General features: G+C 36.7%; 1 protein-coding gene across 22 annotated transcripts in view; it reads left to right on the top strand.

Moving 5' to 3' along the window:
- Positions 1-26,676, top strand: part of DLG2 (discs large MAGUK scaffold protein 2) — a 1,704,777-nt gene that overhangs the window by 1,010,861 nt on the left and 667,240 nt on the right. The window contains exon 1 of one of the 22 annotated variants that reach the window (XM_032488783.1): positions 20,029-20,160. The exons of 20 other annotated variants lie outside the window; for them this stretch is intronic. In XM_032488783.1, the coding sequence (XP_032344674.1) occupies positions 20,056-20,160 (105 nt within the window). In that variant the 5' untranslated portion in view covers positions 20,029-20,055. Of the gene's footprint in view, positions 1-20,028; positions 20,161-26,676 lie in introns of those variants that run through there. One more of the 22 variants, XM_006186692.3, reaches the window with a different exon arrangement.

The following is a 26,676-nucleotide window of genomic DNA, read 5'->3' as shown; positions in this document are numbered from 1 at the left end:
ATTATTACGCTGGCCTTGACAGAGTGCATGAATAGTCTCTAAAGCAGTTCCTTTCCTCTGATCAGTCTGTAACTGTACATTGTAAGGGCCACAGTTTAATTCATACCTCAGCAGAAATCACATAGTGATGGTCTGTTAAGTGATCTGTCTCTTTCAGTTTGGACTTACGCCTGAATTCCGTTACTTGGAGGAGGGTGAGTAAGTGTGCTGCAGTGGAAAAATACAGAACTGGAAATCAGGAAACCCAGGTTCCAGTAGCTCGGCTACTCTGGATTCTTTGAATCACCCTAGCCAAGTCTCAGGATCCTAGGGTCTCCCTACCAACTGGAGGAAGTTAGAATAGATAACAAACATGGTTAATACATTTGACTGTGTCAGTTCAGATTGACTCATGATGGTCGTATTGACCATGGTGCTAAGAAAGATGGTGAGGCTACATCAGGTCCGCTCAGGCAAGAATGAAGTGAAAAGTAGCACAGTCAGCCGTGAATTAGAAAGAAAAAAGCAGCAGCCTAGATCTCTAGTTTCTCTTATAATCCTGGCATTCAGTGTTGCCATATGTTTCATGTGACTGGCATAATTATAATAAATTATGATAATGGCTACCATTTGTGAGGCATTTCTTATATACCATTATCTTCATTTAATTTAACCTTCAAAATAATGCAAGAGGGAAGGTCATTCCATCCATATTTTATAGATGAACAAATGGACTTTTAGAAGCAAAGTAACTTGCCCTAGTTCATACCTCTAATGAGGACCAGATTTATGGTTGGAACTTGTCTGACCCCAAAGGGCCATTCCTTTCATTGTGTTCTATTAATTTACAAGGAAGCCTGCATTTGTTGATGTTGACTTGATTTATGAGAGGCTGATAAGCATTAGGTTGTCATAAAATTAAACTTACTTTGATCACTACACAGCTCAAAAAAGAATGATTATGGATTTCTACAAATGTACTAGGTTTGAGAATGAAGTAGGAACAATATAGTTTTTTAAAAAATAATTTACTTACAGATTTATGGAAGTTCTGTTTAATTATTTTTTAGCTTCTTAAGGCTTCATAATTTGGTAATGAAGATAAAGGTGTCAAATTCTGGAATGAGAAAAACTTTTTAGCCTCCTTTTGAAATTTGGAAGGCAGTTGAAGACGATTGAAGGATAACCCTCATGCCCAAGCTCAGGGTCCAGTGTGCTTGCTGTGGTTGTTCTGTACAAGGGATGGATCTGTCACTTACCCAACACAGTAGATGACATCTAGTAAGGCCTTAACAAATAACTGCTGAATAAAGGAATATGGTATCGCATTCCTAAGTTTCATCTCTTACATCTGCAATGGAGAACAAGAGATATTCTCCAAAAAGCAAGTTCAAATTACCTTTTTTTTTTTTTTACTTGTGCAGAATAACTTTAAGATGTAAACACATACTATTCAGTAAATTAAAAATGGAGTGCTTGTTTAGCAAGGTGAACCTGGACCAGAGTTAGGCAGGTAGCTGTGATTTTCAGTCCTGCTCTCTGTCCGCTAGAATTTGCCTCCTATCTGGTTACAGGGTTAAGTCATTAGATGAATCATGTCATGTGTTATCTTTCCTGACCCCTTATGTCCTAGTGTGTTATTTAGGTGCTATTATGTGCATATTCTTTTTCTGGTGATGCTGATGGTGGTGCAGGGAGGAGGGAGGGAGAAGGTGGTATTAGACTGGAGATCTGGATCCTTCTTTTTTTTTTCTGCAGAGCATCTAGCTGTTACATGATTGGTAAATTTTGGCTTGTCTTTTAGACAATGTTTTTTAAATTAGGTGTGATTATTTCTGATGAGTTCTAGATTGTTCAGACAATCATCTCTCCATTTCAGCAACAGCTGAGCTTAAGCGTGTCCCTCTTGTGGGAACTCTCATTATGTGCAGCTTCCCCCACCTTCCCCTGAGCCTTTATGATATTTTAAAATTGCGATTTCAAAGTAAGGTATGTTGGCTTTCTGTCTTATATTTCTTGAATTCTGAGGGAATTTAGAAATCAATAGTGAATCAAAGATCAAATCTACTCACAAGGACCTTACCTGGACTATTGGAACAGTCTTTAAACTGGCCTTTGCCTCCAATACACCACAAAATCCATTCACTTCAAGCTGCCAGAATATTTCTAATACCTCCTCTTCCCACAAAAATGCTGTGTCATTCTCCTGTTTAAAATCCTTTAGTGGCTTCACACTGCTTATAGGATACACCCCAGATTCCTTAGAGTGACAGAGAAGCCCCATAACCCTCTTACTGACTAACTTTAAACATGTAAACCAGTTTCTCCTCCATTTTGCTTCCTAAGTCCATTACTCTCCTGAAAAAAAAAAAAAATGTCATGTTTTGAATACACTCTGTACTCTCTTGTTAATGTATTTCATTCTCCATCAGACTTGAGGAGGCAATAATTAGCACCTTTAAAAAATTTTAAATAAACTAGATATGATAGAGGTGCTGGATTCTGATAGAGGTTTTTTTAAAAATAAAATTTTATTACTGATGAAAGCTAGTGTGGAGGAAATGGCTGTGGCAGGCAGTGAAATGGGTTTACCAAAATCCTCTGAACTTGGTGTACCCCCTGTGCCCCCACCTCACACTGCCAGCTTCCCCTGCAGAGGCACAGTCTGCCTTGCTAAGCTTATCTTACAGCTGAAAGAGAATGTAAGTCTCATGAAGCCTGGCCTGCTCCCAAGAGGAAAGAGTGAGCTGAGCATGCCCAGTTCCTTTTTACAAACCTACCCAGCATAAAACTTCCTTCTTCTGCTGGGGATGGAGAAAGAGACTCAGAACATTACACTGGGGGAGTCTTTCTGCTTGAAAACATTCCTCTGAGACCGGGACATCCTTTCCTCTCTTGTCTTTCTGTGGAATTCCAGCTGCCCCTGCACATCCAGGGTCGATATTTCTTTTGTCTGTAGCTTTTCTTGATCTGCTTATTCCCCACCCTCTCTTAGACCCGTAGCCAATTTAACTGTGTTGTTTTCCATTACAATTCATAATCACCCCATTATAATACATAATGTTGAAACCCTCCAGCAGTGTTGGTGGGAATGTAAATTGATACAGCCACTGTGGAGGACAGTATGGAGGTTCCTTAAAAAACTAAAAATAGAATTACCATATGATCCAGTAATCCTACTTCTGGGCATATATCTGAAGAAAACTCTAATCTGAAAAGACAAACGTACCCCAATACTCACAGAAGCACTGTTTACAATAGCCAAGACATGGAAACAACTTAATGTCCATCAACAGATGACTGGGTAAAGAAAATGTGGTGTGTGTATATAGATACACGCACGCACACACACACACACACACACACACACACACACACACAATGGACAATTAGCCATAAAAAGAATTAAATAATGCCATTCGCAACACGGATGAATTGAGAGATTATCATATTGAGTCTGACTTAACTTCAGACAGAAAGAGAAATATCATATGATATTACTTATATGTGGAATCTAAAAACAAAAAATGAGGTAAATTCTATTTACAAACCAAAATCAGACTCATAGACATAGAAAACAAACTATGATTACCAAAGGGGAAAGGGTAGGGAGGATTAAATTCAGGGTTGGGGATTAACGGACACACACTACTATATGTAAAATAGATAAACAACAAGGACCTACTGTATAACACAGGGAACTATATTCAATTTCTTGTAATAACACATAATGGAAAATAATTTGAAAAGAAAATATATATGTATAACTGAAGCACTTTGCTGTACACCTGAAACTAACATTATAAGTCAATTACACTTCAATAAAAATTTTAAAAATAATAATAATACATAATGTCAGTTTAGTGAAATGATTAGCTAGTCTGTGAAATCTATATTATGCTTCACCAGTACTTAAGAATGAGTGTAGAATCTTGTGGGCATTTAATAAATAGAGATGTTCTCCAAAACACTTAAGTAAAAGGAAACTAAGTGAAAATAACTTACTTCGATAACCGCCTACTAGGTGCTAGGAACTAGGATGGAAAATTCATCTAATGTGCACAACAACCCCAAGAGACTGAAGATATTACTCCCATTCTGCAAATGAAGGGAGACGTTCATAGAGGAACTTTGCCTAATTATGTATGGAGCCAATATTCAAACCTAGGTTGGCCTGTTGTTCTTAGATGAACCCTTGTACCTCTCTGATCTTTGGGTCATCTGTAAACTGACATTGTTTTTCGGAATATAAATTAAACAGATATAAAGGTCATAACATGAGGACAAAAAGTCACACTCAAGTTGTTTTTTAGCCTTTTAAAATAAGTTTTTAAATAGATAAGGGGGAGGATAAGTTTGGAAGGTAACGTTTTAACGTTGACTTTTTAATGCTTTCTATAAGGGGACCATGTGTCCCATATCATTTAGAATGCATAATGTAAATTACATGATGCATGAATGGGTACCCCAGAAGTTATACTACAGGTTAGCTGTCAGTCCAGATAATTAAGTTTAAGATATGTGCATTGTCCATTTAGTCTTCTTTGGAAGTATTCTTTTTTTCCTGATTTCATTCATTCTATATTATCTTGATCACAACTTTTCCTTGTAAATCTGATTGGTTTTCTCTCTTTAATTTGATATATCTGAACTCAACCAGCTGAATTCCAGTAATTTTAGTCAATGTTCAGTTGTATGTGATAAAATCTACCTCATCTTCAAAATACTCAGAGTAAGTTGTAAGGAATTGTAAGATTTTCCTGGATCAATTACTGAGCTGGTTGCCAACAACATTTTTAAATGATAGAACAATAGTAACTGATGTGTATTGAATGCTGACTATGTGCTGAGCATCCTACTAAGTGCTATGCATGCTTTTTTTTTTTTCTGGAAATCTTCACAACAACAATGTGGGTTAGTTGCCAGTCTTCCCCATTTTCAGAAGAGACCAACAAAACTTCGGACAGATTTAAGCAACTTACCCATGACAACACTGGCCAAGCTGCAGTATTAGAATTCAAACTTTTGCTGACTCACTCTCAAACCTTGCATTGTTACAGTGTGCTACCAACAGCATGACTCTCATTTTCTGGAAGCTGAGCATTGTCTTTAGAGAGAGACAGAATTTAATTTAACAAGCTTTGAGACCCTTGACAGGTTACTCAATCTGTCTACCACTTCCTTTATTTATGTGTTCAGTGGATGCAATGCCTATATCATGGGGTTACTGTATTAAAGACCTAATACAGAAGAAGCTTAGTGCTGTACCTGCTATTTGGTGGATGTTCAATAAATGCTAAATCCCTTTTTCTTTCCCTCATACAGAAAAATAACCGCCTCTATGTTTCCAAAGCTTTTCCCATATTTTTTATTTGAGCCCCAAAGATCCCTGGTATAACAGGGATTATTATTTTTGTCTTACAGTAGAGAAAATAAAGGCTCAGAAAAGTCAAAAGGCTTAGTTTCGGTCATACACAGCTTGTTAAGGGGCAGAGCACAGGCTTCACATTTTTCACTCTCTTTCAGTACACAGTATTTGCTTCTTGGAAAAACAAAGGCAGAAAGAAGGATGTCAATAAACACTAAAAGGTCCCTATATGAAAAAACATTCTGCCAAAAAAATATTTTCTCAATCTTCTATCCCTTCTTTCCCTGAGAGGCAAAAATGTAGAAAGAACTCAGAAAGTAAGAGTAGGATCCATTAGGAAGATTGTTCCCTTTGCTCAGTGAAAGCCATAATTGAGTTGACATCTAATAATATTTGCTTATTTCAGAGTTGCAGATACTGAGCCTTTAGTAAGGACTGTTTTGTAAGAGGTTAGAGGCTGCATTGTGAATTATCAGAATGAGTAAACTGTTGCTGAGGGTGATCTTGCTGAGCCTCGTTAATGAAAAGTAAGAAGTCTCCTTATAAAATACATTGCTAAACTATAGATCTGGTTACCATTCTCTGTTGACCCTGCAGCAAATGGCACTTGGAAACAGACTTTCTTTCTTTGATCACCACATAGCCCTCTAGCCTTAAAATGTATACCGGAAGTAGAAATGGTGAATGTTCTTAATTCTGCAGGTGGCATTCAGGCTTTCCCAGTCATTCCCCTCGTCTTGCTCACCGTGCAAGTGAGACAGCCATGCGTGGATAGATCATCTCCCACATTTGTCTAGACTTCTCTCCTTCCTTCTCCACTGGGCTCCAGGAAGTTGGAGGGTGATATTAAAAGGGTGCTTGTGAGTCTGGACCTTAGAGTAAAGGCTCACTTATTTGGAAGAATAATTTGTTCCAAGCTCTCTCTCTGCACCTAGAAAGATTGCATTTACTCCTATTAAGAGAGTGAGTCACATCAGTCGCCCATGAGCTGGGAAGCAGAGCCCATTTTTCTCTCTCTATTGTATAAACGTCCTAGGTTACAATTTCTTTCTGGATCTCCCACTGTTGGTGCAATATGTGGTTTTCTCTGTTAAAAAATGTAGGTCAATAAAGGCCAAGGTTTGGTAGATTCTTGTAATTTTCCTAATTCCTTCACAATAGTTTGGGCCAGTATCCTTTAATTCCAAGTCTGCGGCTTTAACATAGTAGTAGTGTTACCTAATGCCTGTGCTTTTGTCTCACAGTTTTGAAAGGGCAACTCTTTTGTTACATTTGAAAGGACTTAAAAATGAGAAACCTAGGGATTAACTTTTTAATTAGATATAATGATAGAAATTCTTCATCACAGCAGTTTTCCTTTCATTATAAAAGGAAAGTTGACAGTTTCCATTCAATTAGTGCTCATTGAAATGTTCTTTAAATGAAATTATTAGCTGAGTAAAAGGACATCAGAAAGCATATGACACGATTAAGGGCCTTGCTTTTTGACTTTTTTATGAGGCAAGACTTCTGATTTAAAAGCAGTTGGAAAATCCAGAAAACATTGTATTTCTGCACGTAAGTGATATTTAAGTCTCAGAACATCATAAGCAGAATATCACAAAAGCTTCACCCCATTCTGAATGTTTGCCATCCCTATGTTAACTGACCTTTGATCACATCAACACAGTTCGCTGAAATCCATTATTTGTGATGATGGTGCTGGACTTTATTTCAACTTTGGAATAGTTTACCTGTCACTGTCTTGATTTCGTAGTATAATTTCAAATGATTTAGCTCATTTAATTCTGGGTTTGCTATTGATATATTACCATTCCATATGCAACTTCATTTGGGGATGAATAGACCTGAACCTCATGAGTGCTGAGAATAAATGCTTTTGATGACTCTGAGACTTGGATTTATCTCTTGTTCTAGCCTAAAACCACCTGGTTCTTGTAAATAAATCCTAACTGAACTCCCTGCATCTGTAATATTTATTTCTCCAGTCTTTTAACAATTATCTGAATGACAAATATTCTTTCCAAAATAAATGTTCTGTCCTTGTAGATTTTGATTGCCTAAAGTGTCAGACAGATACTCATCACCCTCACCTCGGAAGCCTTCTGTACTTTCTCCTTCCTGACAGCATTAGTGATATTAATAATAATGATAATATTCATGATAGCCAAAATTTATTATTTTTTATTTAGCACTCTTTTCTGAGAAATGTCAAGTATAAGTAATTTATTCAATCCTCATAATAATCCTAGGAGATTGATAACATCATTGTTCGTTATCTGTTCCCAGTTTACAAGGTGGGAAACTGAGGCTTGGCAAGGTTAACTGATTTTCCCAAATTTACTCAGTAAATAATTAATGCAGCAGACACTCAGACTCATTCATCGTCCACCAGCAAGAGTTTTAATTAATAGCTGTTGTTTCACTGCCTACAATCTTTACTAGAATCAAGGACTGTCGCCACTCCCCATACACTTTTTTTTTTTTTTAATTCCAAACTCCCTTGCTTTGCTTTTTCATCAGACTCTTGCCCCTTGCCTGCCCTAGTAATACCAGCTTACCTCTTATTGGCTCTCGACAACTGATCCTGGTTGTCGCATCACAGAAGTTGAAAACCTCAAAGTCATTATTAATGCCATCCTCTCCTTCCATGTGAAATAGACCAGTAAGATGTCTCTGAGTGTGTATGTGTGTGTGTGTGTTTGTGTATATGAGAGAGAGAGGTAGAGGAGGGAGGACAGGAGAGAGGTAAGGGAGAGGAGAAAGGAAAAAAAAAAGAGATAGAAGGACTGGGAAAAGATGAGGAATGAGAGAGTCTGAGACAGAGATACTTACTACTTACACAAACACCAACTAAAACATGGAGCTGCTACCCAGTGGAGACATATTAATTAGAGGAAGGAAGTGAGAGGACAAACTTCCAGGGAGATTCACTTTGGGTCCATTTTGTTATCTTAAAAGAGTTGAGACAAGGAGTGAATTTGTGAAAATTCTATGGAGTTAACAAAGCAAAATAATATTCCTAAGAAAACCAGTGCTTTAGCCCTGGCCCTGCCACTATTTAATTGCATAATCAGAGGCATATTCCAATCACTCTGGGTCCCAGTTTTCTGTCTGTGAAATGGATGCAACTGTCCCACCCTCATAGGATTGTTGTAAGAATCAAATGAAAAACTTATATGATGATGGAAATGTAATGGAGATCAGGTTCTTGAGATACTTATAAATTAGTGAAATAATAAACATCTGACATATGGACCGAGCTTAGTGTTATGCAGATGTAAAAATATGTTTAGATAAAGAAGAAAGATATAGCTAGTGATTATTTACTGGGTGCTTATTTTATGCTAGTCCTATAAACAGACTCATTAAATCTTCACAACAACCGCATGGCATAAATACCATTTTCAAATCTATTTTTACAAAAGGGGAAACAGATCCAGCATGTAGAGAAACCTGATCAAGGTCATACAGTTAAAAAGCAGTCTAGCTAGAATCCCAACCTAGGAAACCTGACCCCAGATCTTATGCTCTGAACTATCCTCTCTGCCCCTTCCATGAGGTGGGAAAGCATAGGCATTGCTTGCAGAGAAGAAGCCCTTTGCTGCTAGTAAGGAGATTGTAACATCACAAAGCCCACCAGCACAGCTCCTCTCCCTGTCTGAAGGCACCTCTGTGTCAGCTCTACCTCCCAGCACTGTACCCTGCCCTCACTCAGCTACTTCCGTATTAGCCATTAAAGCACTTAGGCCACTTAAAAATACTTGCTTGGAAAAAAAACATTGAGTAACTGTGCTGTGTAGCTCTTGCTTCTCAAAACCTTGGAAAATAAAAGTGCATTAGGCATGTTGAAAGTGCAGTTTAAAAGAATTTCTATTTCCAAATGAGATTTTTCTGGTTGGCTATCCTTAAGCAGCATGGAAATAAAAGATAATTTTAATCAGGTATCCTTAGGAGTTCTTTCATGTTCTAGTTAACAATTTGGCAATGCCTTCATTAAGTTCACAGTATCTTAACCTGACATATGATTATTTTTCTCTAGGCTGTTTACTAGAATGGACCACAAGACTAAAAGTACCATAAAAGCAAATTCACTCAGAAGAGTTACTGATTTTCTCCCCACCTCTTTCATTCCTATTACAACATGAAAAGCCCTAACTACCTCACTCTTATATTTAATATGCTGTGTTTTTTTTTTAAAAAGCATCAGACTGAAGCAGCATTGGAAGCCACAGTGAGACTCTGAGAATTTCAGCCCTTGAGATGGTGCTAGATGTGTATGACTGTTGCACATACTACAGGGACAAAATGCAGTGAACTTGGAAGGGAGGGAAGTTAAGTAATCTAAGAAGGTTAAAATATGGTAATGGTAGTAAAATGATATATGCCGATAAGAACTGAGAGTGGTAAAAACCTAAGATCAAGTCCCGTATCTGCCATTTATTGATAATGATTTCTGCATGTATCATTTAATTACTCAGTGTATCTGTTACTTTAGTTTAAAGTCATTGTGTTAATTCTGGCTGTACATATTACATACGGTTTTTGCAATAATCAAATTCATTCATTTATTCAGCAGATGTTTATTAAGCACTTATCTTATGCTAGACACAGAATGCACAGGTGATAGAATGAAAAATAACTCTTCTCTAGTCCAGCAATAATCTGGAAGTCACAAAAAAGAGATTTACAAGCTAGGTTCCATGAAAATCTGCGACAGGATGTCCTGATCAAGGTGTAGGGCAGAGGCTCTTAACTGAACATGATTTTGTCCCCCATACCAGGGATATTTGGCAATGTTTGGAGACCTACTTGGTTGTCACAACTGGAGGAAGGGAGTGCTACTGGCTTCTAGGGAGGAGTATAGGACAGGGATACTGCTAAGCCTCCTGCAGTGCACAGTGGAACCGAGATTTGAAGCATAAATGGGAGCGAATGCTAGAGAAGAGGAGGGAGGATATTTGAGGCAGGGTAGCTAGCATTTGCCTGGGAATTGAAATGAGGTTGCATTTCATGATTTCCGAAGTACTAGGAGCAGGCCTGTGGGGCTGGGGTACAGAAATCGGGAGATGGCACAAGATGACATTGGTGGAAGGCAGGTTTAGACCATGCTGGGGCTGGAGGGTCAGGATGAAGTGGATATTGTGGGTTCCTGGGAGGAAGGCATCTGATTTGAGCAACTGAGTGGAAGGAGCTTGGTTTTACTGGAAAAGGAAATGAAAGAGAAGCAGATTTGAGGGGGAGGAAGGAGGATAAGAGCTCAGAGTTTGAAGGCGTTCAGTGTGAGATGTCTGTGAGATATTTGAGTGGAGATGACCAGCAGGCAGCAGGATATCCAATTCAGGAAAGAAAGCTGGGCCAAGAATATAAATGAGGGAGTCATTGGCATACTAACATTTTAAATGAGTGAAAAGAGAGAGGGTAAAAAGGAAGAGGAAAAAGAATTCCTAGTTGAGAGAGTGCTTCATCAATCGAAACATGCTTTCTGAATACAAGGAATTCCAGTTATTATCAACATCAAGTACAATACTTTTCACATCCATGCATTTATAGAACAAACCTTTGCTTTCTGTTGTTCTATGCTAGGTAATGTGCTAGGGCCTGGGGTTAAAAAGATGAGTAAGATTGACACGTGGATTGACACCTGCCCTCAAAAAGAGTCAAGAGAGCAAGTGGGTGGGAGGAAACAGCAAATTCTTAATACCATCCTATAAATGAATTTGTGTAGCTTTTCTTCGGTCAGGAGAGTCCAGAGGAGAAGGGCTGAGGGCTCTTGAGGGGGCCAAAGATAATGAAGACAGACTTGATCGGCCTCATAGTTCTATCCAAGTTAGCCCCAGCTTTAACTCTGGCCAGAGGTTTACGTGCTGTGACCTAGTGTTTGGTAGAACTATGGTGCCCTGCCTGCTTCAGTCAGCTCCTCAGGAATCTCCTGCTTTCTCTCCCTTATAGAACTGGGCTTATGATTCCAAAGACTCTGCAGAGTGTATGGAATAGCACTCTATCACAATGACTTGCATCTCTTAAGTACATGTGAAATATACTGATTCAGATTGATCAAATTTATAGCACACTTTTCTGTTGTATGAGTTTTGGTATCCCACAGATCATATCATGCCCTCTGGAACACTATTGCACACAGTAAAAGCTCATTTGCCGTGTTGTTCTGGTGCAGTCCTGTGAGTCTTGCCCCATCAAAAAAAGGAGCCTCAGTCTCCCTTAAATAAGAAAAAATAGGTCAGATAGCAGTTTTTGATAAGAGTCATCACCAAATTCACTAGAGACCTTTGGAAAGACATAGGATCCAGGTAAATATACTAACATATGTTTTTGACATTTTCATAAGCTCTTATCTATTTTAGGCCTTATTAATAACAATAATATTGAGTGAACATTGAAAGAGTCTATGATATTCCAGGCACTGGTCAGGCTCTGATTGTACATTGGGTTCTCTTCTCTGATCCTACAGTTTAGCTGGAAAGACTAGAAATTAAAAATAAATAAATTAATATATTCCAAATTAAGATAGGAACATAAAGGAAACAGTCAGGATTCAGGGAGAAAGAACACTGGAAAGATACACACTTAGTCTGGGGTGTGATGGTGGTCAGGAAAGATGAATCTACAATTACCTAAATATTTTTGATCACTGGTCAAATGTATGTTGGACAGAGAGCCAAAAGATATGAATGTGTCTTAGATCTTGCTTCTTTATTACTTACTTATTTATTCTTTGTTATTAAATGCATTAATAAATTAAAATGAAATTAATTTCACAAACAGTAATAGTGGTGACTGTGTCCAGGCTCTCCTCTAAAGTTTTACACATATTAACTCATGTAATCCTCAACAGTCCTATGAGATAAGCACTGTTACTATCTCCATTTTACAGATAAACAAAAGAAGCAAAGAGAAACTAAGGAACTTGTCCAAAGTCACAAAGTTCATAAGTAGTGAAGCAAGTTACATTAGCCTTGTGAACCTGTTTTTCTGTCTGTAAGTTGAGAATAATACTTTCACAGGGATAAGATGGCTGCTGCCTGGGAAAGTAGCTTTTTAAAAAGTACGATGGTAGGTTTCTATCCTTACCATTTTAATACTAATGATAATGTCACTATTACAATGATGTAGGCTCTGAACTTGAAATATTATGAGGAAAGCAGAAATTTTAAGATGGAGGAGCCTACCCTCAAGAGTTTACTGTCTTTCTAGAGAGATTATCAGCATGCATGATAGTGCATAATTCAAAATTACATGGGATATTTTTGCTGAATTTAAAGCCATAATTGTTAACTGCTTAGTTGAAAGGAAAATGGGGTTATTAAAGATTAAAATATATCCATAGATCACTGAACTATAGCTCTGAATGATACTTGAGAAATGTTTGAGTCTAACTTCTTCATTTTATAGTTGAGTAATTGAACCTTGTCAAAGCAAAATGACTGAACCAAGATCATACTGCTAATTAGGGCAAGAATCATGACTAAGAGTAGGATAAGAAATTTCAGGCTTTTCTTCTGGTTAAATTTATTAATATCCTTTGCTTCCCTTCCTACTGGAAGGTCAGTGTTTTCTAACCCCTTCCCCACCTCAGGGAGATGGATTGAACTACAAGATTACACTATTAAATGATAACAGAACTTGTCACTTTGGATAAAACCCAGGAAAGTGAGATTTTCTGATAGTTTTTTCTAGAAACTTTTAAAGAAATTTTTTAGAATAGCTTTAATGAAGTCTAATTGATATTCAATGAACTGCACATATTTAAGATGTACAAATTGATGTTTTGACATAGAAAACCATCCATTTATGATAATGAATATGTCCTTCACTTTAAAAGTTTCTTCATGCCTCTTCATAATGCCTCCATCCAACTCCCACCCCCACCCACCATACCTCCCCATTCCCAGTTTCTCCATTCTGTCCCTAGAGATAAGCTTGCATTTTCTACAATTTCATATGAATAGGATCATACACTGTGTATTATTTCTGTCTTCTTTCATTCAACATAATTATTTTTAGATTCATCATTCCTTTTATTGCTGAATAGTATTCCATTGTTTGGATATACCACAATTCACTTACCCAGTCACCTGTTATTTCCAGTTTTTCACTGTTACAAATAAAGCTGCAATAAATATTTACATAAACATCTTTGAATAAACATATGCTTTCATTTGTCTTGATAAACACCTAGGAGTAGAATTGTTAAATTATGGTAGGTGCATGTTTAACTTTTTAAGAAACCACTGAACTGTTTCCAAAGGAAATGTACCATTTGTATTCCAGCCAGCAGTGTATGAGAGGTCCAGTCTTCCACATCTTCACCAATCCTTGATATGGTCAGTTTTTTTTTAATATTAGCCATTCTAATTGGTGTGTAGTAGCATTTTAATTTTCATTTCTCTCAACACAATGTTGATACTCTTTCCACATGCTTATTTGATACCTATATATCTTCACTGATGATGTCTGTTAAAATATTTTGTTCATTTTTAATTGGGTTGTTTTCTTATTATTGAGTTTTGAGAGTTCTTTATATATTTTAGAAACAAATTCTATATTAAATATATGGTTTGTAAGCTTTGCTTGCATTCTGTGTCCTGTCGTTTCATTCTGTTAACAGTGTTTCAAGGAAGAGAAATTTTCCATCTGATGATGCCCAGTTCATTAATTTGTTCTTTTATGGTTGTGCTTTTGGTGTTATACCTACCTTTTAGATCACAAAGCTATTCTCTTTTCTTTTAGAAGTTTTATTTGGGCTTTACATTTAGGTTTGTAATCCATTTTGAGTTCATACGTAGTGAAAAGTATACATCAAGGTCTGTTATTTTGCATATGGGTATCTAATCATTCCAACATCATTTGTTGAAAAGATTAACTTTTCTCTATTGAACTTCTTTTGCATCTTTGTTGAAAATCAGTTGTCTGTAGATGTGTGGATTGATTTCCTGGAGTCTCTGTTCTGCTCCATTGACCTATTTATTTATCTTTACACCAGTGCCACACTGTTTTGATTACCTTAGCTTTGTAGTAAGTCTAGAAAACATGTAGTATTTTTTCTCCAATTTTATTTTTTCTTTTCAAAGTTGTTTAGACTATTCTGTGTTCCTTGAATTTCCGTATGATTTTAAAATGAACTTGTCAGTTTCTCCAAAACAAATAACTAAGCAAACAAACAATCTTGTTGGGTTTTTGATAGGGATTGCATTGCACTGGATCTGTAAATTAATTTTCAGAGTATGACACCAATAACAATATTGAGTTTTATTGCCCAGGAACTTTATTTCTGTCTCTATATATGCCTTTAATTTCACTGAGGAAAGATTTGTGGTTTTCAATGCACATAGGTTTGCAAATGTCTTATAAAGTTTATCCTTAAGAATTTTATACTTTTTATCTTATGGTAAATTATTGGTATGGTATTATTTTTGGCAATATGATATTTCTTATTTCACTTTTTATTTACTTGTTTCTAGTAAAAAGAAACATAGTAGGTCTTTGTATATTAATCTTGTATTCTGCAACCTTGCTAAACTCATTTATAAATTCTAATGTTTGCTTTAGATTGCATTGCTGAAATTGATGGAGATGTTCTATATAGACAGTATGTCAAATATAAAGAAAGATACTTTTATTTTTTCCTTACCAATATTTATTTCTTTTTCTTGTTTAATTGTCTAGAACCTCCTAGAAAATGCTAGACAGAAGTAGTGAGAAGAGACATCTTTATCTTGTCCTGAGGTTTTGTTTTTTGTTGTTTTGTTTTTTGAAATAAGAATTGATACTTGATTTTTCACAATGTTTTCTCTGTGCCTGTTGGGCATATGGTTGGTTGGTTGGTTGATTTCTTTAAATGTTTGTAATATGAAGAATTATATTAAGTAATTTTCAAAGGTTAAACCTATTGAATATGACATACTACCCCCTTTATATATTGTTGGGTTCAATTTGCTAAAATTTGTTTAGAACTTTATATATATATATAAAATTTAACGTATTTAAAGTATATATATATACTTTTCTTGTAATGTCTTCTTCTGGTTTGATACCAGGGTAATGCTAGCTTCAAAAAGCAAGTTGTAAAGTATTTTTTTCTCACCAGTCTTCTGAAAGTGTTTGTGTAGGATTATCATTATTTCTTCCTTAAATATTTGATAGAATTCATCAGAAGCCATCGGGGCCTGGAGTTTCTTGGTGGTTAGGTTTTAATTACAAATACTGTATCTTTAACAGATATATGATATGGCTATTTAGGTTACTTATATATTTTTCTTGAGTGAGCTTTAGTAATTTACATTTCTCAAGGAATTACTCCATTCCATCTAAGATGTCAAATTTTCTGGCATAAACTTGTTCATGAGATTTCCTTTATGTAGTGATGTTACCTCTCTTATTTCTGATTTTGATAAAATATTTCTTCTCTCTCTCCTCATTAGTCTTGCTAGAGGGTTATCAATTAATTTCATTGATATTCCCAAAGAATTAGCTGTTAGTTTTATTTATTTTCTCTATTTTCCCTTCTAATCTTTAAAAGAATTTTTTCTTCTGCTTTTAATTTGCTATGTATTTTTTCTATTTGTGTAAGGTATAAGCTGAGATCATTAATTTGAGATCTTTCTTCTTTTCAGATATAGGTGTTTAGTGATATATGTTTCCTTAACTACTGCTTTGAGGGCATCCAACAAATTTTGATATGTTGTGGTTTTATTTCATTCAGTTCAAAATGCATTCTAATTTCCTTTTGATTTCTTCTTTGGCCGACGGGTTATTTTAAAGTGTTGTTTAGTTTTCAAATACTTCAGGAATTTTCAAAGATTGTTCTATTATTGATCTCTAACTTAATTTCACTGTGGTCAGAGAATATGCTTTCTTTGACCTGAATCCTTTTAAATTTATTAAAATTTGACATACAGATCAGAATATGTTCTATCTTGGTAAATGTTCCATGAGCACTTGAAAAGAATGTGTGTATTTTGCTGTTGTTGAGTGGAGTGTTTTATAAGTGTACACTGGCTCAAACTGATGGATGGTATTGTAATGATTTTCTGTATCCTTATAGATTTTTGTATGCTTATTCTATAAAGTATTCAGAGAAGGATATTGAGATCTCTATAAGTATGGATTTCTCTATTTCTCCTTGTTGCTTTGGTTTCTTCAGAAAACCAACTTTTTCTCCTCAATTCAACAAGTCCACTGGGTTCCAGTTGTATCCCCCCTCCCTGCAATGTGGCCTGGACATTCAGGTTGTAAATGAGGCGATCATAGGACTTATCTTGTATGTTTCCTGTCTCTCATAGTTCACTTTTTATTGTTGTCTGATGTCCATTTTTGAAACTCCTTGTTTTATATATTCTGTTTAGTTTTGTTTGTTTTTCAGATATACATGTAAATCTAAGCCCTGTTACTCCATTCTTACTGGAAGTACAATTGTCATGAAGTTATAGTTAAACCAATTACCAGCAGACAGCATCTCAGCATGGCAGTACCACCATACAAAAAATACTTTTAGACATTCTGAAGCCTGTAGTCCAATTTAGAGCATGGCAGTATATTTAGATATGATGGACATATGGCCTAGTGACTGAGGGTTTAACAGAAAAATGGTAGTCACTACATATCAGGCATTGTGCTCACAGGAGAATGTGTACAAAATTCTACTTTGTGGCCAAAGGCAAAATGTGCACTGAGTGTTAGTTGAAAAGAAGCAGAGGATCGACATTATTTAATATTTATCTTTGTATTCCATGTTTCTAACACAGTGCTTAGCACATAGTAGAGCACAGTAAACTTTTGCTAAACTAAGCCAAATTGAACTATGTCAAATATTTGATCAGGTAAAATTCATGGTGGACCCCACTTGAATGTTGAAGGTAAGAGAATTTAGAACTTACAAAAGTGACTGGGCATGAGAGCAAAACATGCTATATGTACTTAAAAAACTAAATAATTAATCAAGTAATATGACCTTAATGACTGAGCCACCTAAAGTCTCCAAAAGTATATCATATTCCTATTTTAAAGAGTGTGGGATAAATTTATGAAATTTACTACCTCGTGAGGTTTAGTTTTACTGCATTTATGCACATTGATGCTCTAAGATTCATTAAAGCTAAGACTGACTAGCTTTAGGAATAGGAAGCCACTGACTTTATTCAGAATAAAACTGACTCCAGTAAGAATCTGAGTATTAAGCTTTCTTGGTGTCATGTTCCTTCCAAAACAACCAGTAATGATCTTTACTTTCCCTCTCTCTGCCTTTGCTCTACATTTTCTTCCTTAGGAATGCTCTCTGCCTATCTCTACGTGTCCACATTTTACCCTAACTTCAAGCTCTAGTCAAGGTGGTAAATCTTCCATGAAGCTGCCCAAATTTTCCCAATGGGTGTAATTTTTCTTTTTCACTGTTTTGTAAATAGTTTATACTACCTCTTTTATGGCACTTACCCTCTTTTTTAACTTGTCTTTCTGTTATTTGTGCCCATGTATTATCATTTCAGTTAAACTGTAATCTCGTTAAAGATAAAATCAGCATCTGATATATTCATTTGCCCATAATGCAGTCAAAAAGTATAGTACATGGGAGATGCTTGATATGTTTGTTGGATCAATAAATAAAGGAATGAATGCATTATTCCAAGGGCATTTTTCATGTAGAGTTTCCATATGCAGAGACTGTGGGATTCTCTACCCTTCTGACAAAAAGTAAGGAGAGAAGGATCTTTTAAAAGATGTGCTTAAATGGAAAACAGAAGGGATCTGATATATGGAAGACAAAGGAAGCTCAAGACATGACAGAAGACCCAGGGGCTGGAGTCTGGAATAATGATGAACAGTTTGCTCAAGGAATTCAGAGAGGATAGGCTGGAGGATTTTGGAGGATAACTTAGAAAATAATTTTTATTTCCCTGTTTGATGAGAAATACAGAACATTTACTAGTGAAGGGATACTTTTCTGGAAGCTGTGGGCTGGCTGGTCGGCAGTGCATGAGGAAGAAGCATGTGGCTGGGGCAGATGGAAGAGTCTAAGGGCAGGAATGAAGGCAGAGGAGGGACTGTGGGTGTGAGCTGAACAGAAGAACACCATGAATGAGAAAAAGAGAAGGCTGGTTGAATTGATATGGAAAAACAAACTGTCTAATGGCAGTAGCCTTACGGTGTGCACCCGTGAAATATTAAGGAAAAATAACCTCCTGACAATCTCCTTACAAATCAGCCCAGGTAGAAATTTTGAAAGATCAATTCTACTTGCAATTCCCTTCAGTTCGAAGGTGAAAAGTAATTGGGATAAGAAGAAAAGCTTGCTGGTACCCGTCTTTGAGACTTGCACGCCATAAGGTCATTAGTATGAACGAATGCACCATCAACAGGGTACAAATGCAAAAAACTAGGTAACCCAAATCGTGCAGCTCTTCTAAAAATAATGGAGCATCTAAAAATAATGGAGCAAAAATCTTTCATTTATGTTATCACACTGTTTTCTACAATTTGTACCTTGTTTTAACTCCTTGGATTTTCTAGGTCAATTAAAAGCAGTTTATTTGTTATGCTTTGTATTGCCCTCAGTTTACCTCTTAACTCTAGAAATACTTGAATAAATATCCCCATTGTTGGCTATGTAACCAGCCCTGAGGCCACAGATTTCTTTGGAACTTCTGAGTGCTCGGTACCTTATAAGCTGCATTACTCTCCACCTCAGCATTCCCCCAGAGGCTCCGGGACCTCATCTTACCTTGTGGGCTCCTGTCTTAGGTGAAGGAACACTCAAATTGTGTTGCTGTATTCTGTTGTTGAGATCTGATTCAGTGCTTATAGTAGCTTTTTTTTGTGAAAGTGTGCAAGCAATTTCTTTGGAATTAACCCATTCCAATTCTGTGTAACCCACCCTCAGGTCCCAAGCGTATTCGAAGGTTCAGTTCTCCTGGCATTCTTTATTCTACCTAGAAGAGGAAATAAATGTGACTCTTATCTAACACTGAAGACAATGGAAAGATCTTCTAATTACTCTTAAATTTTAAGATAAATAATTGACTGCATTTTTCTACTCAAGAACTTTCTGATTAGTTTGTAGAGATAACCCCAGATAAATAACTCTGCCATTAATACAGGCAGTGATACTCTGTAGATGGAAAATATATCACATTTAGATTTTAAGCTGAGATGAGAGTTGGACATATTAAATGACACTGTGAGAATGCATGTATTCCTAGCACAGCAGACAAGTGCAGACACCTGTGTATGTACATATATGTGTGTATGTAACCCTCTCCCTTCAATTTTACTACTTTTCACAAGCTACTCAAATTCTACCTCCATGGCCTGCCACCCAAATCTTCGGGTGGAAATTTTTTTTTTTTTGCATCTCTCTCCCTCCTACTTCTTTCCCCCCACACACTTATGGTATGTGCAGTTTCGCCAGACCTGGGTAAAGATAGGGGAACACTGATGGTATTGCTTTTCACAAGTGTGGGAACGAAAATCCTTCCCAATGAAAACATCTGTCCCTGTTCAAGTCATGCCCAGTTATCCCCCAAAAGAAATGTTCTGATTAACTTTTTTTTTTAAGTCTTAAGATAGCAGTTTGTGTAGCAAATCTAATTAAGAAGTTTATGTAACAGTTCTGCAGGGTTTTTTTTTTTTTTTTTTTTTTTTTTTCCTTTCTTCAACTGGGTTCTTTGAGCTCAGTGTGAGTGTTACTAGCTTTCGCCATGCAACGGCCAAGTGCTTCCCTGGCTGAAAATTACCAGCTTCTGTGGGATACTATTGCTTCCTTAAAACAATGTGAACAAGCTATGCAACATGCATTTATTCCGGTAAGGAAAATTTCCTTGTATTTTCCTAGGGATTCTTTTACTTTTCTCCTATTTTTCCATTCATAACTATAGATAAATGGCATGTATTCTATGCATTTAAAGGTGTGGTATCTTCCCTGTAGTTCTTGTTTTGGATAAATGATGTCTATGTTTGCTCTGTGTGAAATCTGAATTATTAATCTGGTCAAACATTGATTGGTGAGAAAGAGTGAACAGTGGTCCCAGCAAACCTATCCACTAAAGACAGTAGTTTCTAATAGTAACGTGTACTAAAGAAAGAGCCCAAGATTGATATTCCTCATATTAAAATTTGAAACAGTTTGCAGTGTGTATTTCCTGGTTGATCCCCCCCCCCCAAACTACTTAAAATGGCTTGACTATCTTTTGCAGTGAGTTTGATAACATAGATTAGGAAGCCGAAAGTTGGTTTTTACATTTTGATTCTTTGCTTATCCAAGAAAAATCTACCATAAAACCTCTCTCGAAAAGTGTGATTTTTCCTTTAGTAAAGTAGTGGTGTACTACTTATAAATTTGTAAAAATGGCTTAGAAATTTGTTTTTAAAAGTGTATAGACAGATAAAGTGAATAATTGAGTCAGTGTCATCATGTTTTCTGTTGAAGAGATAATGTTTGTGTTTATAATTATCCAACCAGAGCAACCAGTCTGGCTACATTGTATAGGATGAAAGGGGGTAAATCAGATTTGGAAGAAGAGTAGAAAAATATTTGATTTTTTATCTCAATCCCTTAAAATAGGTCTACTTAATCTATTAGAAATAAGAGAACACTTTTACAAATTAAGACCTGTTAAAATTATTAGAAATCCCTCAAGAAACATTTTATTTCTGACATAGAAACTTGAGAGATGCTTCTGTCAATAATTGGGTTAAATCTTCTCTGAAATTCAAGTTATTTTCAAGTGACTCAAGTTAGATGCCATTCTGTTTTTCTCTGTAACTTGGGAGTCACCTATTTCAAAGACTGTGCTACATTTGAAGTTCTCATCGAATACGATTTTCTCGTTGGATCTCTGTAAGTGGACCTTAACTGTTAAAGACATAAAACATAAAATTTTTGAAAGGATTTTAAAAACTAATGTGGGAAGTTTTCTAAGTCAGATTATGTTATAACTATTCTACTTTGAACTGGAATCTGCTCTGTGTAGCTCTTCTTCCTTTGCTTTATCAAGATGATAATACCCCTTGTGAAGCTCAGGTGTCTCCTTCACAGAGCGCTCTCTGGCCAGGCAGAGTTACTTTCTCCCGTCTCCGTTCCTTGCATTCACCTCTGATTTATCACCTAACGCATTGAATTGTAAGTGCTTTCTTTTCTGTCTCTCTAGTTATATTGTAACTTCTTGAAGTTGAGGAGAAAAAGAAAGGAAGTTGGAGAAGGGAACTAACATTTACTTGTTTCTTTTCTTATTTTCCTGTCTTAAGTTCCTTGAATACAGGCTGCATCTATTCCTAAGGTCTAACACAGCTCTTGACACAATAAAGAGTGTTTGGTGAGCATGTGAGGGATGAGTGAAATCAATTAACCAGAGTCTTCAGTTACTACTGGGCAGTTTTCATCAACAGCTTTGTCTATACTGGCCTCATAAAGTTATTCTATACAAATCCATCTGGAGATAAAAATAAATCCTGACTAAAGCATTGCAGTGGGGTGGTGGTGGGAGCGGTAATGTGTTAGTACAGGAGATAGACCTTTATGGGGAAAAAATAGCTTTGGATTCAATTCCTGTAGTCCACCACAGGCTTCTCTACTCTTTATTCCATTCTCGTGTCTGTTTCCCCACCCTGCACACATTCATGTAGACATATTCAAGTTTTATTCAGGTTTGCTTCATTTTGACTGCACTAACCTTTGTCAGAAGTTACTAGGAATCTGCCAGTCTCTCAACTCTTCTCAAATTTCTTCCAAGTTTTGCATTAAATGGATCATTATATCATCATCATTTTATGAGGACTGCTTTAGAAAACATAGCCATTATTGAATTATTACCATCAGTTGAAAATAATTCTGTTTAAATTGAGCCTCAGTTTATTTTGTTGTCAGAATAGATAATTTAGATCTCAGCAAAAAGAGCTTTAAGATCCCATATTTTATGCACTTTTGAAACTCAGTGATGTGTATTTCATACACATACACATACATGAATATATGGCATTCTTGGCTAATGGTACCCATCATTATTTAGGACATCCAAATAAATCCTAAAAATACACATCTTTACTGTTAAGGAAGTTAAGGAAATTTAAAAAACTGTATTAACTCAGTCAATTGCCTCCTTTAAAATAGATCTAGTTCTCATTCAAAATAACATACATAGAAAAAAATGATATATGCAGGATGTATAGGCATACACTGATATAGTTGATCTTAGAAACACTGACCTGAAAACTTCACAGACTGTGCAACTCATGTGCGTGTGAATTACTAACACATCATTAGAATGCAGAACCACCTAGATGGTCTGGACCATCTCTCACACACACAATAAGCTGTAGATCACAAGTGGTTTTTCAGTCAGTGCAGTTCTGTAGACTGTTAATTAACCTGACATAAAATCTCAAGTTATAATACAATCTGCCCCCAGAGAACTTCCACATACAGCCTAAAATTCACATTGGTGAAAGGAAACTTAAAGCAGCTGATACCTGGAGAGTGTAATGCTCAAAACAGTCTGCAGAAATAAGGAAGCCAAACTATGAAATCTTTCAAACTTTCATTATTTGATTTCACATAACAGATCATACCCTATAATGATGAGGTGGAGATCAAATCTGGAATCTCAAGGAGGTGCATCTAGCCTTCCTTGAGTATAAAACAGCAATGCAGAATTTCCACATCTTTAGCGTAAGTGCCGACCGATGTAACCTCCTAAATACTTATTGAATGAATAAAGAATAAAAAGCTGTCTCATGAAGTCCCATAAATTAATTTCGTCACTGGGGCCGTGAGAGCTTCCTTCTAGACAGTCAGTAGCTTTGGGTATCAGTCAAATCAAAGGCTTTGCTGTTTTATCACTCAAGTGAGTGGATATGTCTGTAAAAAACAGCTCCATAATTAGCGATATTTACTTAGAGACTGGTCTGTGTTTCTATTCACTTATAAGTTCATTTACTTCACTCAGATTTTATTGAGGCCCTACTATGTCCCAGGCATAGTCCTGGGCACAGAATAAGGACCTGAGGGTACACTTCAGCTTCTCTGTGACACCATTACTTTGGAAGAGAGACTCCATTACCCCTTGCCCAAATGGTACCCTACTGCCTTTTGCTACTGTGTACGAAGCTGGTTTTCCATATGCTACTAGTCATCATATTTGGATTAAATTTAATGTAAACGTCATACAGCTTGCCAAGCACTGATTGAGATACTAAAGTGAATAAATCAGGAGAAACTCTGATGAAGCCTACGTGGAATTCTACCCACCAGGAATTTTCAGATGGACACAAAAATCACTCTGACACCAGATAAAAAGTGTTGAGTGCCTTAAGGACCCATGAATTACCATAAGAAGTAAGAAAAGGGGTGCCAAGCTTCATGGAAGGGTATCTCAGCTGGATTTTGAAGATTAAATAGAATTTTGACATGCAGTGATGATTGGTGGAAGAGGACGTTCCAAGTAGAAGGGAATAGTAAAGGTACTTACTAATTATGAAAACATGGTTCATCATTTTTCTGTCTCTTCATTCGTTCCACCAATATTTATCAGATACCTTTTGTGTATTATAAATTGTGTGTATGCTTGGACATATAGCAGTAAGTAGTCTGAGTTCAAACACTGCCCTGAAGGTATTTACACTCAAGGGGATGAGACAAACATTAAGGAAACAACTACATGTATATCTCTGTTGCACACTTTAATACTCTCTTGTGAGAGCTGTTCGTAGCATTTCTCAAAATTGTGATTTAACATTGCACATCTACATACACAGACACACATCTATTATTGGAATAGCATAGCAACTACAGATATTTTGCAAAGCCCCTACATACAAAACAAACGAAGCAAAACATTCTTTCCCAAATGTTTCGTAATCTTAAAGTACATGTTAATTTCTTTAGCCAACAATTAGAACATCCTGTCTGACACATCCTGGACTTCATACTTTAGTATAAATGTGATAGTATTTATTGAACATGTATTGTACATCATGTACTGTTCTAAATGTTTCACCGGTTATTTCAGTCAATTCTGTCAACAACTCTTTGTTGTGGGCACTCTCATTTCCATTTTACAAAGCTTATAGAGGTTAAGTAACTTCCCCATGATCACACAGCTAATAAATGGAAAGGCCAGGTCTTGAAACTTAGTTATCTGGCTCCTGAGCCCATTTTCTTAAAACATTCACTAGAAAAAGGAGAAAACCACTGAAACCAAAACAACTACAGCACAGCATTCTAGAAGCAGTAATCAAAGGATATACAAGACACAGTAAATGCATCAAGGTAGGAGTGGTCTCTCTGCTTGGAATGGAGAGGAATGATGATCAAGAAAGAAAAAAGAGGAAAGTGTTGGGATGCTTTAAAAACAGTGTTTTATCAGATAAAAGAGGTGAGTGAGGGTGCAACAGTAGGTGCAAAGGCACTGAGGCTTGAAGGAACAGTATGGAGTAAGGGATATTTATCAACTTTCCTCAAGTCTTGATCTTCCTCTTTGAACATTAAGGAAGAATGTCAGGAACAGCAAGGATGAGAGTTGAGTCATTGATTTAAGGTCAGGAATCCTGCAGCTCAATCAGAAAAGAACTGAATACTCCAGGCCCAATAGAACCTTTAGAGGAGAATCTCCAGTGGACAAAGAGAACACTTTCAGACCTGGCTTTATTACCTCCACTACATATGGCCTGGCCCACTGGTTAAACACCTGTCACCCTTGAACTGAGGACATATACATGGAGAAGCAGAAAAAGCTTGTGCACAAATTAAAAAAATTAAACAAATGTAGAAAGAGAAAAGATAAGAAATGAAGTGGTCCCTAAGAGAGACACAGAAAGAGGAGCCTGATAGGAGTGGTGAGTGGTTGAGAGAGGCTGAACTGTGGCTTCCTGCGTCCTTCAGGACTCCCAGTTCTTCGTTCCCACCCACTAGGTGCCTGGCCTGCCGAGTTTCTTCCTCTCTTGACCTAAAAAGTTCAAATTTTAAGCCAGTGCAAGTGACTTTCTAGTCCCTGCCACCAGAAACCTTAACTACATCAGGGACTGGTTAGTGGCTAGTGGTCCAGGGACCAGATCCATCCCTACAAGAAAGGGCAGAACAACAGCTGGACCAAAGGTGAGCAGATCCACAGAGCACGCTGGGCATCGAGGTGAAGTTCTCTCCTTCATGACTTAAATCCCCTTCCATAAGACTACCCTCATTCTGCATAACCAAATGATACACCTTCTCCCTCATTATTTCAACCCCGATTAACACTCCTTGAAGAACAGGAAGAATAGGAAACCTACTTACATACTGCTTTAAACTATACTTTCTTATTTAATCACCACAGTTCGAGCATGAAATGGCCCTAATATCATTATCCCCATTTTAGAGGATCAGTGGGGTTAGGTACCTTGTTTAAAATCATATAGATGGTAAGACCAGGAGAGGAACCAGGACTTCTGACCCTAATCCCACCTGCCTTTCTCCTTCGCCCCTATTTCTCCTGTGATATTTCTCTGCTTTGTATTATAAGCATTTGGGGGACTTATCTTGTTTCCACATGACACTGTAAACTCTTTGCAGAGCAAAACCATGTGCTTTTTTGCCCTACATTCTTCAGTCCTACCAGGTAAAGTGCTTTAAATATGATGTTTGCTGAACAAATCTCTATGGGCTGATAAATACTTAAAATGTAAGAACTTAGGGAGCAATGAGATGATAAGGAGGAAATAATCCTTCTTGTCTCAAATACCTCCTTGAAACCTGTCTTGTCAACTCCACAGACCCTGCCTTCAGTCCCTGGGTGTCAGGTTTGAACCATCATAAGCTTAGGTCAGCTCTAAACAGGATTTGTTCAATGATGAGTTTCACCCCTAGTTCATGGTGTTCCAAGTATGTTTTGTCCTTTCTGGATTCTAAATATTACTTGACTCATCATCCTCCGTCAAGTTGGATTCATTTTTCTATTTCATTCCTCTTAGCCTCACTTTGCACTTCCATCTTGTAATACTCCAGTTTTTAGTCTGCTTCCTTCTGAAGAATATGAAGAAGGCTATTCGTGGAATTTCTATTAGTAAAGGAATAAAGATGACACTTAATCTATAGAGATGTTCAACCTAAAGTGGGAAAATAACTACAACTGTAGCGACCTGGATAATTGCAACAGCCTGGATCTGAATGAACATTTGCAGATTTCTGGTAAAATGGAATGGAAATGTCACTTTTGTTTTTGAACAAAAGGCAAAAGCTTGCTATCTTTTTTATCTTCCTCTCTTGTGCAGTTTGCATTTTCTTTGAATGCTAGTCTTATGATTTCTGTGCATAGGCATCTGGAGTCAATGAAAAAATTAACACCAGGTGC

The sequence above is a fragment of the Camelus ferus genome, chromosome 10, assembly GCF_009834535.1.
Source record: "Camelus ferus isolate YT-003-E chromosome 10, BCGSAC_Cfer_1.0, whole genome shotgun sequence".
Lineage (NCBI taxonomy): Eukaryota > Metazoa > Chordata > Mammalia > Artiodactyla > Camelidae > Camelus > Camelus ferus.
This window is presented reverse-complemented; position numbering and strand designations above follow the sequence as displayed.